The following is a 15,388-nucleotide window of genomic DNA, read 5'->3' as shown; positions in this document are numbered from 1 at the left end:
AGGGGGGAATAATCGTCTTCGGATGAGTATAAGTTTTGATGACAGGTCGACATCGGCAGTTGGGCAGTCAAAAATCAATCGATTATTCGATTTATCTTCTGTGATGATATGCCATCTGGCAACACGGCACCCATCGGCTCTATATATAGGAGAGGACACCCTCCCTATGTCTCTGACTCCCACTCAGTCTCTCTCAGTCTCTGTCTGCTCTTCACAGAGCATTGGTCGTCCCAATATACTGATCCGAGCCGCAATCTCTCTCTCTCTATTCGACTTCATCACATCTTCCGTATCCATAGCTATTCATTAAACATGAAAGAAAAACTTTGAATTGAGCAACTCAAAATTGCAATCTCAAGGAAATCAAAGTGTTACCCGTGTCCGTGGTTATGATATGGATGATGCCCATGTCCATATCCTCCATATCCACCATAGCCGGAAGGTCGGCCGTAGCCTCCGTAGCCTCCGTAGCCTCCGTAAGGTCGGCCGTAGCCGTAGCCTCCTCCCAAGGCCGATCCGATCAAGTAGCCGAGTCCAAATTGGCGCTTGGGTCGTCCATCCGCTGATCCTGCCGCTCCTGCTGCTCTGGATCGTAATCTCCGTGCTTTCTTCCATCGTAAGCTCACCGGATGTGTTCTTCGACGTCGCAAGTTGAGAATTGCTGAAGCTCCAAGTTCGACGTGATTATCCAATCGCAATCCATAAATGGTGGGGACCATGTTCAAAGGGACGCAAAGAGATCCTTCGACGTATTTCTCCACTGTGAGAAATGCAAGAGCTGCAAGACCGGTTCTTTGCTATGCCGATTGGCCATGCACCACTTGAGTTTGGCCCTGTTGTACTCGAGTCCATTAGCCAACTGGAAAAGAACTTGCTCATCTGTGGGCATCGGTCCTTTGTATTTTCCGTAAATGAAATCCTGAAGTGGTGCAGCACACAGCTCCAGCAAAACAAAGTACTTGGATCACAGAAAAATAAGGAGATCACAATGGGCGAATTATACAGATGACAATGCCAACATATAATTTTCTCGATGCTCAAAAATACAAAAAATGAAATTTAATTGCTCATATTTTTTGAATCATTTACCTGAAATCATTGTCTTCTTGATAGTCTTTGAACTGCACAATGTTCGGATGATTGAAAAGTTGATGAACCGTTATGGATCTGGTTACGGATCTGTCTAAATCTTCATCTCTGCCACGAGAGTCCATACTCGTATTGTACTCGTTTGACTGCCACTTTTTCGCCTTTGAAGGTTCCAGCGAAGACGGTTGCATAAGCTCCCGTGCCGATTAGGTTCATCCGATCAAATTGCACGTCACCAACAGTCCTCGATCTAGTTTTTTCGTAATTTTCGTTTTGTTCAACAATAACAGGTGAAAGTGATCCTTCTACTATACTTAAAGAAAAAGAAAATTAGCAAAATAATTATTTCCTTAGAGGAAAACATATGATATTAGCTTGATCCCCTATGGCAAGCTGTGCTATATCTAGCTTAGTAGGGAAATTAATTTTGATTTTAGGAGATACCGGTACATTAAGTTTATTCGCTCTACTCACTGAGTAAACTGAATTATTGAGAATTATTGAGAACAATTTACTGGAAACCAACGGAAAAAAAGACCGAATTCTTGTAGCATTTAGATGGATCTCCAATATTTCAACAATTTTTAAGAATGACGGACGCTCTCCATGGTTGAACTTCACCATTTTTGCTAGGAGATCAGTTTTCCACTGTTCATCCTCATATTCTGTAAATATTATGTACAGTACATCAATAAGCATCTAAAGTGGCCGTATGTATCAGTTCCTTATCAAAAATCGTAAAGGCTTTTCTTATACTCGTTACATTGATTGGATTCCCCTCCAGAATGTTTAATTCAATGTTGAAGCCTTTGCCGAAAGGATGCAGACCTCCGTTGAGGTAGCGAAAGAAAGTGCATCCAGCGGCGAAAACATCACTCGCAATTGTACACTCCGTAATTCCGTATCAAAAACACGCCCTGTTGAATTCTTGAGAGCCAATAACTCTGAGGCCATGTAATATTCGGTTCCCTTTAGTCCACTCGCCAAATCGTAATGAATCCCGTCTTCTTTTAGCCGTTTGGTGAATCCTAAATCTGCTATTTTCAGTCGAGCACTTCCATCCAGTACCGAAATGAGAATATTTTTGGGCTTGATGTCTCGATGGATCATCTTTTTCTCGTGAATGAACTTCAAACCGGACGACATCTGATAAAGTCCTTCTACTTCATCAGGCATATTATGTCCGTCATTCGCGACACATTTTTTCGTGATAAAATCTTCAAGGTTCGCTTGACAGAGTTCAAAAATGTAGTTTCTATCGGCAAGGAAACATCATTTAAATACACCAAATATTATTAGGAAAATAAATGAGTAATTACCTGAAATCTTCTTCGTCTTCAACAGCGAACAAACGCACGATACAAGGATGACTCAATTCTTTCAACGCAACAACTTCCTGATCATTTTTAATATCCATCCAGTTTTCCTCTGAAAAATTGATTTCCACTCGTTTGATAGCCGCCTGTTTTACCTCACTAGGGTCTTTTTTCCTTTCTTTTTTCCATGGTGTATTCAAATCCGGCTTAATATGTCCGGCAAAAACGTTCCCGAGAGCGCCACGCCCAACTACATTTTTTTCCGTTGACTCGTAGCGAAAACTTTTACCCGACTTGACATACACTTGGCCTGACATAACTGAAGAAACTTAAATGGCAATTAACTTTTAATAGCAAAAAGTCTAAAGAAATATTAGTTTAATGACAGAAAGTTGACGATAAACACGTAACCCACACAAACGCAACCCACCACGTCAACACGATAACCACCCAACTCTTTGACTAAAAAACAAAAGTTACTGTCCAAAAAATAGTGAGTGTTGCCAAAATTATTTAAACCAACAACAAACGATTGGTGTAGTCTCATATCTGCATGTCTCTCGTCAAGCACTCAAGCCGTCGAGGACTTGTCGCTCAAGATCTTAACTCTCTACTGGTTCAAAACAAACAATTTTGTTCGGAGATATGCAGAATAGTTTAAGATCTGAAAGTCTCCCTACCATGTTGGCCGCTTTCCGGTGTTTTTAAAAAGCGCATAACAAACAACATTTTCAAAATATGAAAAAGACCGAATACTCGCAAGATTTCTTGGATTATTTAAATTAAAACGTATCCAATATATTTATTATTCAAAAAATTAAATTTCAAATGTTGTAGCCCTAGTATCCTGCAAAAAAATCCGAACAGCGATTTTTTTCCAAACAGCCACCTGTCAATTTTATGGGGAACTGTGTTTGGCTTTTTACCCAAATTTGGGGGGCAAGGAACATAGCGAAAAGTGGGAAGAAAGAGACTCCCTCCCACCGAAGTAAAAAAATGTGAATGAAACCAGACAGGCTGTCTGAAATAGCCCTAGGCTCACTGTCAATTTTTTGACAAGTGACACGAAAACCAAGAAGCTACCAAATCTTGCATCAAAGCGGGAAAAATTGAAAGGAATCGCCTTAAGTCACTCGTCCAATAATCGGCAATGAGCTTAAGTTGGTTAAATTAATTTTTCGCGCAATGAAAATTTCAGACAGCCTGTCTATTTTCATTCATATATTTTTTGGAGGGGGGAGGAGGAAGAAATGGCCAGTGGCTAATTATTCCTTTTTGTTTCTTCCAACCTTTCGCTTTCTTCCTTGCCCCCCAAATTTGGGCTAAAAGGCTATTAACCTTTAGAAGTTGTTGCTGCAATTGCTGACTTTGTTGCAGTCGCTGCTGTCGTAGTGATAGGTTCACTGCTCGAGAGGCGCGCAGTCGATTCTTCAGCTCAGCCAATAATTGCCATTGTTCAGCGGATGACTTTTCCAATGTCTAGATTTCGGCTTGATGCAATTCAATTACCTCCTTGTTACTATCGGCCGCATCGGGAGATGGCTTGACAGAGGATTGTCTGCAACACAGACATAAACAAATGAATATACTGGACACCTTGAGAAAAGAAACAAACATAGTACAGAAGGGTATACCAAATAGAAAAAAAGAGCTAAGAATATGTTATAAACAACGCTGATTGAAAAAAAATAAATCAAATACCTTTGATTAAAAAATGCATTACTTTTCTCTGTTTTGTGATCTTGGTTGGTCTGGACAGTTAAAGTACTACTTCTATCCATTGTATTCTTTTCAAGAAAAAACCTATAAAATATTAGTAAAAAAAGGTAAAAGAAATGTTTGAAAAAACAAATTTCTTTCAATCTTACAGTTTTTTTTTTAAATAGAACTTTACACGACTCGAACTGGCAAGTTACTGACCTGACAGTTTCCCGTAATAACATTCTAGTTGCTAAAATTTCCCGTATGCAAAGTCAGACGAGGCTCAGTTTCCAGTCGCCACCACCACGATTAAAAATCGCAATTCAAACGCACAAAAAAATAATTGACTCACGAAAAAAATAACCAAAATGTTACGCGTTCAATTTTACACGCTTTGTGCAATACAGTCACTTCAATCATGGTCGGACTAGTTGACTCCTCTTATCTTACAAAATTATGAGTATCGATATCAGCATTTATACACCTGGATAATAAGCAAATAGAAATATTTTTTCTTTCTTTTTCAAATTTATTTTTGAAAGGGTTGGAGTGTTGTGATTTCATATGCAACTATGCAACCCTAGATGGCAGCACTCTAGATGGCAGCACTCGTGAAGCGGGAGATTCCTCGGCCTTCTCTCATCTACTGTATAGGCCCTTCCGTTTCCCTCTTCCACTTCTCTCCTGGCACCACGCTGTCAAGCAGCTCTCAAAAGACTAGCTCTAATAGCTGGCGGGTTTTTGTTCAAGTTGCTTCTCAGCAACTATCTCTGTATCAAGAACCATTTACATTGTGTCCTGAGTTTTGATTCCTAATCTGATTTTCCTTTTCACGTTCCTGGCGTAAATTGAATTGATCTATTCTTCTGTTTGTATTTCATTCGCAATCGTTTTTTGATCGAACCAATCAAAGGATAACACCTATCAATTTTTTTAAACGACATGGAATCGACTGCTGGGACTACGAGGTAATTATATATTTATGTTCAATCCATGTCACATGACATGAAGCCCTGTTGAAGTAGGAATCGGGTTCAACAAGCCCACATTGTGGATGATTATTGTATTACATGCCTATGTAATGAGAAGCCCACATATTGGCACAGATTAATTCCTGTTAGAAATACAGAAGCCTAGTTGAACACATATCTTACTCTTATCCTTGTCTATTTCCAACATGGAGAACTGCCTTTGTAATCAAACAGGAATTTCGCAATCGTTTTTTTTTCGAACCAATAAAAGGATAACACCTATCAATTTTTTTTAAACGACATGTAATCGACTGCTGGGACTATGAGAATTAGATATTAGAATCAAGAAATGAAAGCCTCTCTGTGATGTTCATTTTTTGCTGGACCTGAATTGAAGTGGAGAATGGAATGGTGAGTGTGTATGTTTTTCAAAAAGGTTATTGGGGAGGAATTTAGAAACAATGATTGCTCAATGAGCAGCAGTTGAAATGCATGAGGACCCATACAGATAATGTGGGTTCTTCTCTAGGCGTAAGATTCAGACAGTCCACCAGTTATCTAAAATTTACGAATTTAATTGAGTTGGAATGAAATAGACTTTACATGTTCTGCCAAATGTTACCTGGCCGTTGTTGTTGTTAGATTATCAATCCTTCCAAGAACACTCATCTTACTCATAAGTGAGACGAACTCATACACTACGTCTGTTTCTTCCTTTCATTTGAGAGAGAGAGCGTCAACGTTGCTCCTCTCTTGTCTACCCACTCTCTGACAAGACTTCCTACGGGAATGTTCTAAAACTGGACTTGTGCCCTTTGTTACAAATCTAACAGTTGTCTCCCTACTCTTCAGTGGGCGTGGCTAAAATGACAAAGAATTGAATAGGGGGGAAGTTCGAATAGAATTAAAAGATAAATCAATACCAGGCTCGATGTTGACCATTTCCGAAGCAAGATCATCTTCGTCTTCATCCGTTTCCTTAATGATGGCGTTCTGGTCAAACATGTGCTCAATTTGATCATTCCAAAAATAAAAAAAAAGTAAATTAAGATCAGATTAACTGCATGAAAATGAGGGACTATTGTTGTACCTTGATCATCAGGGAATTCCGTCTCGGGAATAGAAACAACTGGCGGGATGCCTGGCGGAGGCGGCTGGTAGTTGCCCAGGGGGGGGGGGGGCTGCTGTGGATTTTGTGGACGTCGTCTTGGAATGTCCAGTAATATCAATAACCCCTGATCCGGCGGCTGGTATCCGTGATCATCCGGGCAGAGATCGCCCCTCGGGCATTCACGACGTTCTCGATGGCAACGGTGATCGAGAACGATTTAGATCAGATCTCATGTTGCTAACCGGACTCCTTCCATTTTGGCTACTTTCTCGTTGATCTCGAGTGGAACGGTCGCGGGCAGTTCTCGGCTTGGCTCTGGGATCGATCGAAGGAGCCGATATAGAACCGGAAAAGAAAGTGGCTGCACCGAGACCGTAGCAACGGGTGGAATGACTGAATTTTGGCCGTTAATAACTCCTGTACTGGCCTTTTCCGTGGTGGCGGTAATAGTAGTTGACTCCACATTGTCCGACGGATGCTCAGGGTTTAAGTGCAGGTACGATTTGGTTTCCAAGGTGACGAATAATTGGTCGACAAACCCTTTTGTCTCTTGTTAAAGGAATACAGTACCTACCGAAAGTCTTTGGAAGCCCGAGAGGACCTTATGCAAAAACGCTGTTTTTGCAGTCCTCTCAGTACTACAGTTTTTAACCAAATGCTTTCAAATTTGGTATGTACATAGCTAGAGGTAGTGAGAACACCTCTGATTTTTTTCCGGTTTTCTGTTTACATTTCCTGAAGTACTTTTAGCCGGTTCTAAAAGTCTTTGGAATGCCGAGAGGACCTAATGCAAATTAGACCACTTTGGCCTTTTTTTGCAGTTGAACGGCTAGGGATAGGGAAACGCGACTGTTTTTTAAAAATCGGCCTGCGTTAGCTTTATATCAGGTCTGTTTTTCAATTTTTTTCATTTCTATTATCTAAGTTGAATTTTAAGTTGAAAAACGAAGAAGTAGAATTCTCCTTTTTTCCGCTCCCATCCCTTTGTTTTCTCTCGCGCCAACGAAAACTTAGAAAACTCATAAATCTCCACGACTCATCAGAAGAAGGTGCTTAGGTAAGGTTTATTAGCGTTTATTAAGTAAAAAGTGCTATGTTTATTTGAAACAGAACCTACTTCATCGTAATGATGCCACAATTAGTTTCTAGATGGAGTTAATCAGTATTTGACTCTATGAACACTAGAGGGACTCTTGTTGTTCTCGTGTGTAGTCGTTTTTGTACTGCCGGTAAGCCCGCTGCTGCTTTTGAAAAACTGATATGAAAATTGCAATATGCAAAGTAATTCTCTCTGAAAGTATCATTTCTGAATTTTGTATTTCTCGATAAAACATTCAAATCTACACATGCTCTCTTCACTTTTACAAGATAAACTGTGAGCATAATCAATTTTTTAACAGCGTAATTTGAAAACGAACAAGGGGAAGAGTCACGTCATACAAAGTTGGCTGCTAATCACTCCCCTACACACATTTGACACTCTAATGCTGGAATTGAATTGACTTTGATTCCTTGATTCATTTGTTCCTATAACTCTAGGTTCCCCCTTGGCACATTGGCACTCGTCAATCATAGAGTAAGTGGCGCAACTCCCAAGGTGATTATTATTTTATATGCAACCTTATCGTTGTTTCTTTAATCAAGTTCTTGTTGCTATCCATCACAGTGACCGGCTGGTTCGCCTTGTAGAGGATTGTGGTGCAACACAAAGTTAGGCGTGATCACGTAATGATCTCCCACCAGTCGGTTGGAAGGCGAACAACAACAACAAGGTAAAAACGACTCTACTCGACAATCTGTCGACGAACTTGTTTTGCATCAACTGCCTAAACAAGTTGAATCCTGAGGGACAGACTGTGAGATTGAACTGGCAATTAACTGCTGGATCTTTGAAAGTCTATCCAGTCCTTGACTAGCTGACATGGATTTTTAGAAGGGATGACCCGTTATTGAACTACAACAATTCGACATTTAATAAGGTAAGTCGAGCCGAATTTGTATACACTTTGAGGCTGGCGAATAAGCCAAATAATTTCAATTGGGGGAAGATTATTATGATATAGTGGTTTGAATTCGTGTTGATTGATAGGACCGCTTGGTGTGCGTTGATTCCAATCGTTTGCTTTCCGCTGTAGAATAAGATGTTATATAGCTACGTATACTGTGATTCAAATGGAGATGTTGGTTTGGTTGATTAGTCTCTCATTGATTTTCCGGCCCGCTCGTGACCAAGTTCCCTTATTTTTAAGCCAGAGGTAACAGAGAGATTATTCTTTTGATATATTTTTAGACCTGTCAAAAATGATATTTGCATCTTAAAAGTGCTTTTATTGCATACCGTAAATACAGTTTAGTCGACCGTCCCAACAAGCCAGGAGCCATCACCGTCGGGAGTCCAGCTCCAGCATAACATTGATTCGGGATCAATTCAGAACCAGTCGAAACCAAATTATATATTATGGCCAAATCACTGGCTTGTTTGGCATATTCGGCACGTGAGCTTTTTATCATATTTATGGGGAAAAAAGACAGTCGATCGGATCACGGCAAACGTGACAGCCAAATTGATTCCGTAGTCAAGTCATTTAACTGGAGCCTTAATAGCACTCAAGATGCATGGGATGATTGACGTAGATGCTTTTCCTTGTTTATTTAAAAAACGCAATGAAAACACCTTTGATTGCCTTTTTGGTTTTTGCCGCCCATTCCATACAAAGTGGTTTAGTAATATAATTGGCCGATAGAGGTCACCACTCTGTCTGTCAGCTGATGTCACGCTCAGGGAAGTCACGAACTTGCAACGGTGCAGCTCTTTCGCTCGTCTTGTCAACACCTTTCAAGTGTGCACAATTTCTCGTTGCCTGTTTCTCACCTACTTATTTCGGTTTAAAGTGACGTTATTGACTTGTTTTGGAATGGCAAAGATGAAGAAATCCCCCAACGATACACCCAGATTAAGACGGCCACCTAGTCATTGATACAGGTAAACATTTCTCAGATTTCGATTCTTTCCCGCCATTTTGGTCGTCTCGTTGTTGGCCATGTTTCTTTTATATCCGTTGGAAGGCATTTATTCGATGCTTATTCTGTGCTTTGAACAGAAACTAAGAAAGAGATTTCAGATCAAGGTAGAAATATGGGACAATTGTTATTTGGGGGTTTTAATTGGCAGACGTGCTGCCTGCATTGAACACATGCGGTCTAGGGTCTAAACAATTGTTGACCACCACCACCACAGTTCGCTTCGACTTGGCAGTTGCATTTTGAAATTGCCTTTGTGGACCCAAAAACCTTTCCTTAATTGTCATTAGCAATTAAAATAAATGGGCATGGTTAGCGAGGCACTTCATGGTTTAGACAACATCATCAAGACCTTTTTCTAATTTTTACCATTGCCATAAAAGTAATTGAACCGAGGCCCATGTGACTGGACTGCACTTGAACTTATTTTAAAGAAAAGAGGCACACACACTCAGAGAGCAGTACATTTTTCTACATTCTTTTACTAGAAAAGATTTCTCTATTCATCAATTTTCTTTTCAGTTTTCTCATTTAATGGGCTGCCATAGTAACGATTTGCATATGTTAGGATGGCCTTGTACATTTGAATTTTAATTACTAACGTTCTATTAAACCGTTTTCTATGTGCAGCAGAGCGTGGAACTGTTGGAACTGCCGGCCAGGGATTCGATGGTCAACGAGTTGTTCCGCCGTTGGTGTAAAACTGCAAAGAAACAAACTTTAAAAGTCAAAACAGAGCCCGACGATGCACAAAGTGAAATACGACAAGATTTTTGCACGAGTGCTGCCCAGGCCATGGCGGATGATGCGCTCGATCTGCCCAGCAAACTCTCGACAGATGTTGCTAATAGTGATAAACCAAAGCTCACAAATAGTTGCCACAAATGGTTTCACAAATATTTGTTTCATTTTATAGGTGAGGTGAATTATTCTATCGCGTCAGATTGTGCACCCAATTCAGCATTGAATTTCAGTCTTCCCAGATGATTGAACGTATGAAGTATAAACCCATCTGGTCCGTGTTGTTTCTACTCCGGGGCTACAAGTGCCGGCCTGTTACCGCAACTGCTGTCGTCTCTGAATTTGACGTAAATTATTAGGGACTTAGCCTGTCTTACCCCATCATAAACTACGCCACTTGATTATTTTTCTCATTTCTCTCCATTATTAATGGTTCCTTTACAGTGTGACAGCAGCAAATGATGGTATCCATGCCATGGACTTCGCTTTCTTCGCTCGTTTTCCGCACTTCTTAAGGTCGTGATTTTATTTTCACCCGCCATTTTACTTTAGAATAATAGGTGTTTCTTAACATGTTTTCTTTTGTCTAATCCTTGTTTTGATCTAAAAGCCCTATTGTTTCTTTAGTGTGAGAGTTTCTTTTTTCAAGGCTAAATGATACGCTCTCATTTTTCTCGAAATTTCCCGTTGAACAGCAGAGAGTCACCAGCCGCGTGACGTCATCACAACTTCCGCCTCGAGTTTTGGGTGACGACTGAAACCAAGGAGCTGGCGAGTGGCGATAAATCGCTCCACTGGTGCAAAGCAAATTGATCATCCTCATCACTGAAAACCAAAGAAAAGCTGCAAAAGGATCGCCTTAAATGGTAAGAATTGTTCACGACTTTTACCACCTTATAATATTAACTTCATTTGTTCACCGATTACGTAATATTAGCCCCAAGTTTCTTTTATTTGACGAGATCTCTGCCCCATTTTCCTATTCATTCAATCTTTTCGTTAAACTTTTTGGGAACGGTTCCTTGGTTAATAGAAAGAGTAACTGCCAGTTGATTATTATATTATTTGGGTTTTTCCTCTGGCCAAATGTTAGCCCTTTTCGCTTGATATGCGTCACGTGATCAAAGACTCGTGTCGTCCAAAACGGCTCTATTTGGCGCTTGAATTTTTCACGAAAGCAGAAATAATTTGGTACGTTGGTATACGGCGTGTTGCGCAATAATACAAGAACTCTGCGGCTGAGTTTCTTTGACTGTCAAAATTCCTGTGCACCTGCAACTCTCCTCTTTCTAAAACCGAATTCGATTTTTTGTTCTAAATGGCCAGAGCGTCATCCGTGAAAAACTTGAATCACTTATTCTTACCTAACTTAACTCACTCCCGAAATCACGAAGGAGCCCAACAGGTTTTAGTAGTCCATGTGCAGCAAAGCGGTGGAGGGGAGAAACTGTTGGCTAGGGATTGGATTATCAGCGGGTTGTCCGTCGTCGTGTAGGTTGGTGGTTCAAAATGGGCGGATTGGTCGGATGATGGTACTCCCGGTAGTTGTCGTAAATCTGCAACAACAATGTAAACATCTCAATGCGCTCTATTTTCAAAGTTGTTGCGTTACTTCAAAGGGATTTTTCTTGGTAGCTGTCTCATGTTTAAGCGTTTCGAATTTTTAAGCCTTTCAAAACATTTTTAGAAATTTTAGAAAATCGCAAAATAACAAGCTTATTCCGAGCTCATACGTTTGTCTCACACGTGTTTTAATTTCTTGCCTGGCCGAGTCGATTAACGCTCCAATTCCTATCGACTCATCGAGGACCTTTTAAAAGCAATTTTAATCAACGTCAGTGTCACTTGAAGCAAAATGCCGGCCAGCTGTATCGTCCACCTGCATCCGCCATGACACCTATTGCAATCTGAAAAGTTTTGGGGTTGTTGCTCATAGACTTGTTGCCAGGTTAGATTGGACGTGTTGAAGTTATAACCATTAGACGACTTTGAGACCTGGTGGATCGTACAAGTGTAATAACAATCCGCATTATCGTTGGCAATCCATTCCGAAGCCGTGGGGCTCTTTTGCGGAGAGAAGAAATTGATCGAAAATGAAATTGATCGTTACGATTCTCGTTGTGATGATTACCACCTGTTTAGTCGCCCACCACCGTAAGTTGAAAAAAACCGATTGATTTTTTCTCGAGTTTAGCTGTAGTAGTGTGCTTTTAGCTCTATTGTTTTTGTTTTTTTTTAACTCGCCACTAGTATTGGTCGGCGGTCAAAACAATGTATTAATTCATTTTGTCGAAACAGAAGGCCCAGTCGTCGACGATCAAAACAACGAAAGCAACAACACTGAAAACCACCACGTCCAAATCGGCACCATCGACAACCACTCGCAAACTGACAACCACACGCAAGCCGAATGTAACCACAACCAGAATTGTCACACGACTAAACCGACGACCAATCCTGCAATATTTTCATTTTGTCGGGACACGAGTTCATCGGCAGCCACTGGCCAAATTCAGCTCAATAAAACTTCACAGACCAGCACGTCTTCGTGCGTCTTTGATATCGTCGTACCGCCCTGCCAGCAGATTCAGTTCTCCTGCTCTGCAATCTCCTTCAATAACTACACCAGTAAAATGGCCGTGAGTTGATTTTTCATCACACAACTTATAGACGAACATTCGCTTTCATTAACATTTGTGCTCTAAACTATTCAAGTTCTTTGATGCGACTGAAAGTGACTGGCCCCTACCCGTACTAAACAAGATTTATTACTCAATGGCCAATACTTTGTCCGTGTATTCTGAATTTATAGGATCTGACGGCTTCAATTGCAAATGGAATAATACCATGCCCAACGAGAACACCACAAAGTTTAAACGTATTTTATAATCTATTTTCCGATTTCAGTATCAAATTAAAGGCCTTGGTATTTTCAGTGTGTCGACACGGACAAGCCACGTCGGCCAATGGCACCATTCAACCCATGGCTGGCAATTCTACGCCGAGACAATGTTCCTTTTCCATCGTGGCAGCCCCAGGATATCAGATTGAATTTTATTGTTCGGCCATCAATCTCAAAAGCTATGACAGTATTTTTCAAGTGAGTCGATTATTTAAGTTAAGACCATAACCCAAATCCAAGTGATAACCTAACCTTACAATATTCGTTCCTATATTTTTTTCCAGGTTGCTGGAACCACTTCCATATTAAGTTCGGGTGATGTAGTCGAAGCAAACAAGCCTTATTTTTCTACTGCTGAAAATAAGGTGGTCATTGCGTCGAATCTCGGCAAAGGCGAATGGATTGATTGCAAGTGGACGACTTAACGCAGAGAGAATAAAACCAACTTCAAACGTAACCGTTAATAAAATTAAAGGAAAAAAACTTTAGTTTAGTCAAAACCAAATATGAAATGTTATGAATTACAGTAAGTTTCCCATTTTGTATCCCTATTAGTTTGTCGTGATGGAGAGGCCACATCAGCTATCGGGACCATTACGCTAACCTCTGACTTCAAAATCCATTCGGAAGGATGTATGTTCATAATCGAAGCTCCTGCTGATCAACGGATTGAGATTTTCGTGCACCGACGTTGACATCACTGAATATGAAAGTTATCTGGAAGTGAGTCTTTGATTGCCAATTATCTTTCATTGTATTGGCTATTGATCTGGTGTCGCACATAATTCATTATTCTGTTTGGGTTGTAATATATTAGTAGAATAACAGAGTATACCGTGCCCGAAACTATGCCGGTAATCAACGAGGTGTATCATTCAGATTCCAATAACAAAGTGGTCCTGGCCTGGCCTCCAAAGTGTCCCCCTCGAATTGGTTCAGCTGCAAGTGGGCGATCACGCTAAAGGAGAACGGCACCAATCTAGAATGTAATTTTTCATGGAGATAATTTGATTTTGACATTTAGCTAATATACACTTTCATTTCAGTTGGTCGCGACGACAGGGCGAACTCGGCCAAGTTCGGTTCCATTACGCCTTTCACATTATATTCGGATGGGAAAAAATTTTGTTCTTTCTCAATCGTGGCTCCTCTTGGAAAACAGATTCAAATATCTTGCTCTGCCATTGGCATCGACAGTCCCTTCTATGTGAGTCCGTTTTTTATTCATATTTCGGCTCATCTTTTATATTCCGATTGGTATAAAACCAGGTATTAAAAATACCCGACAATATAGAACTTCAGTGCCCGACAGTAGAACTCCACTACGCGACAATAGACTATTTTTTAATAATATTTAAAAAGGATTTCTTTGGTCTTTGGAGTTCTACGGTCGCCATACGGATCACACTATAGTGGCGGTGAAAACATTTTTGGTATGGTTCCCTGTGTATGTAATATTTTTAATTCAAAGCAGTAATGTTATTTAAGATCTACAATATCACTAGAATTCAAAAATTCAATGTTGTGTCTCAAAATAACTAAATTGCGTTTTTGGGACTTGAAGTGTCAGAGGTGTCCAATAGATGACGTCTGTGTTCTTGTTTATCATGTGAATGGTGGGTTGAGTAGTTGTCAAAAGTTTTCCTTAATTTTTCCATGAAAGTTACCGATGAATTCATCAGTAAATTCAAGTTTATTTCTGTGCAACTTGTTTGTAATGTGATTTTGGCCTATGTGTGTTGCATCCAGTTGGATCACCTTTCATAATTCTTATTATAACGTACGTGTAGGAAGGAACGCGAAAGGCAACAAGGAGCCTACTACCATCAATTGACAATGACAGACAAGTATTGTATTCCTTAAGAAATGTGTAACTTTTATTTCATATTATCTATTATTTGACATAATACAGTCCATGGGTAATCTTCAGGTTAATTGCAGCAACTTGGGAGAAGTCCTGTGAAAAGAAGCAGGGCACATGACCAGATTTGTAATTTTCTGAAGTTTCTACTCAAGTAGTAGGTAACACTAACTATACCTTATTGCATGAATGTTGAAAATTTATTGGCATATTTCCTTTAGATTCAACATGTTAGTTGGAAACTTGGAACCCTAACTCATACACAGATAACATATTGCTGCTGTGTGCTGCCTTACAGCTACAGGCAGGAAAATGATTCTTTTCTTCACAAAATTGCGCAAAATTGTAAGTTGTATTATTTGTCTTGACCCTCCATACTTGCTGTTAATAGTATAGATTGTTATGTTGAATTAGTTAGGAGAATGATCCAAAATAGCTAACTAAAGAATTTGTGTGTTTTGTCATAGGGAAAGCTGCTGGAGTAATCTAGTGTCCAACTGTCCATCCCCACTTGATTCATTTCGTGCCAGCTAGTGAAAGGCGTGACGAATTCAAATTTAGCTGCTGTGTGCTGTCTGCAAGCAAGCAATCCGATTGGCTGTCGCTAGGTGGCGCTAGTAGAAATTCGGCCATTTGATCCTTGACGCAGCAGAAGTGACGTGCCGGTCGTGACGT

General features: G+C 40.2%; 4 protein-coding genes and 1 long non-coding RNA gene across 6 annotated transcripts in view; 2 read left to right on the top strand and 3 right to left on the bottom strand.

Moving 5' to 3' along the window:
• LOC124312826 (exportin-1-like) overlaps positions 1-15,388 on the top strand; it is a 639,300-nt gene that overhangs the window by 26,294 nt on the left and 597,618 nt on the right. The gene's annotated exons all lie outside the window — the stretch shown is intronic.
• Positions 9-734, bottom strand: LOC124313492 (keratin-associated protein 19-2-like). Its single transcript, XM_046778450.1, has 3 exons — positions 376-734; positions 285-299; positions 9-95 (listed from the first exon to the last, which is right to left on the bottom strand). The coding sequence occupies exons 1-3, from the start codon at positions 717-719 to the stop codon at positions 92-94; spliced, it is 363 nt and encodes a 120-aa protein (XP_046634406.1). The 5' UTR covers positions 720-734; the 3' UTR covers positions 9-91.
• Positions 1,879-3,235, bottom strand: LOC124313741 (serine/threonine-protein kinase/endoribonuclease IRE1-like). Its single transcript, XM_046778552.1, has 2 exons — positions 2,409-3,235; positions 1,879-2,344 (listed from the first exon to the last, which is right to left on the bottom strand). Exons 1-2 carry the CDS (start codon positions 2,720-2,722, stop codon positions 1,879-1,881), a joined length of 780 nt encoding a protein of 259 aa, XP_046634508.1. The 5' UTR covers positions 2,723-3,235.
• Positions 3,844-7,050, bottom strand: LOC124313566. Of its 2 annotated transcripts, none has more exons than XR_006910799.1 (3): positions 7,039-7,050; positions 4,107-4,208; positions 3,844-3,963 (listed from the first exon to the last, which is right to left on the bottom strand). It is a non-coding gene; the product is annotated as an uncharacterized LOC124313566 (long non-coding RNA). The 2 variants fall into 2 exon arrangements; XR_006910798.1 differs by lacking the exon at positions 7,039-7,050 and adding an exon at positions 4,274-4,375.
• LOC124313740 lies at positions 11,780-13,277 on the top strand. Its single transcript, XM_046778551.1, has 5 exons — positions 11,780-12,104; positions 12,249-12,589; positions 12,666-12,828; positions 12,887-13,050; positions 13,137-13,277. The coding sequence occupies exons 1-5, from the start codon at positions 12,044-12,046 to the stop codon at positions 13,275-13,277; spliced, it is 870 nt and encodes a 289-aa protein (XP_046634507.1). The 5' UTR covers positions 11,780-12,043.

This window comes from Daphnia pulicaria, chromosome 9 (genome assembly GCF_021234035.1).
Source record: "Daphnia pulicaria isolate SC F1-1A chromosome 9, SC_F0-13Bv2, whole genome shotgun sequence".
NCBI classification, from domain to species: Eukaryota; Metazoa; Arthropoda; class Branchiopoda; order Diplostraca; family Daphniidae; genus Daphnia; species Daphnia pulicaria.
This window is presented reverse-complemented; position numbering and strand designations above follow the sequence as displayed.

Coding starts and splice junctions, on each gene's coding strand:
- LOC124313492 (XM_046778450.1), bottom strand. CDS start 719: ATGGTCCCCACCATTTATGGATTGCGATTGGATAATCACGTCGAACTT.
- LOC124313741 (XM_046778552.1), bottom strand. CDS start 2,722: ATGTCAGGCCAAGTGTATGTCAAGTCGGGTAAAAGTTTTCGCTACGAG. Junction 2,345..2,408: donor GAAGACGAAGAAGATTTCAG/GTAATTACTCAT, acceptor CCTTGCCGATAG/AAACTACATTTTTGAACTCT.
- LOC124313740 (XM_046778551.1), top strand. CDS start 12,044: ATGAAATTGATCGTTACGATTCTCGTTGTGATGATTACCACCTGTTTA. Junction 12,105..12,248: donor CTGTTTAGTCGCCCACCACC/GTAAGTTGAAAA, acceptor TTGTCGAAACAG/AAGGCCCAGTCGTCGACGAT. Junction 13,051..13,136: donor GCTATGACAGTATTTTTCAA/GTGAGTCGATTA, acceptor ATTTTTTTCCAG/GTTGCTGGAACCACTTCCAT.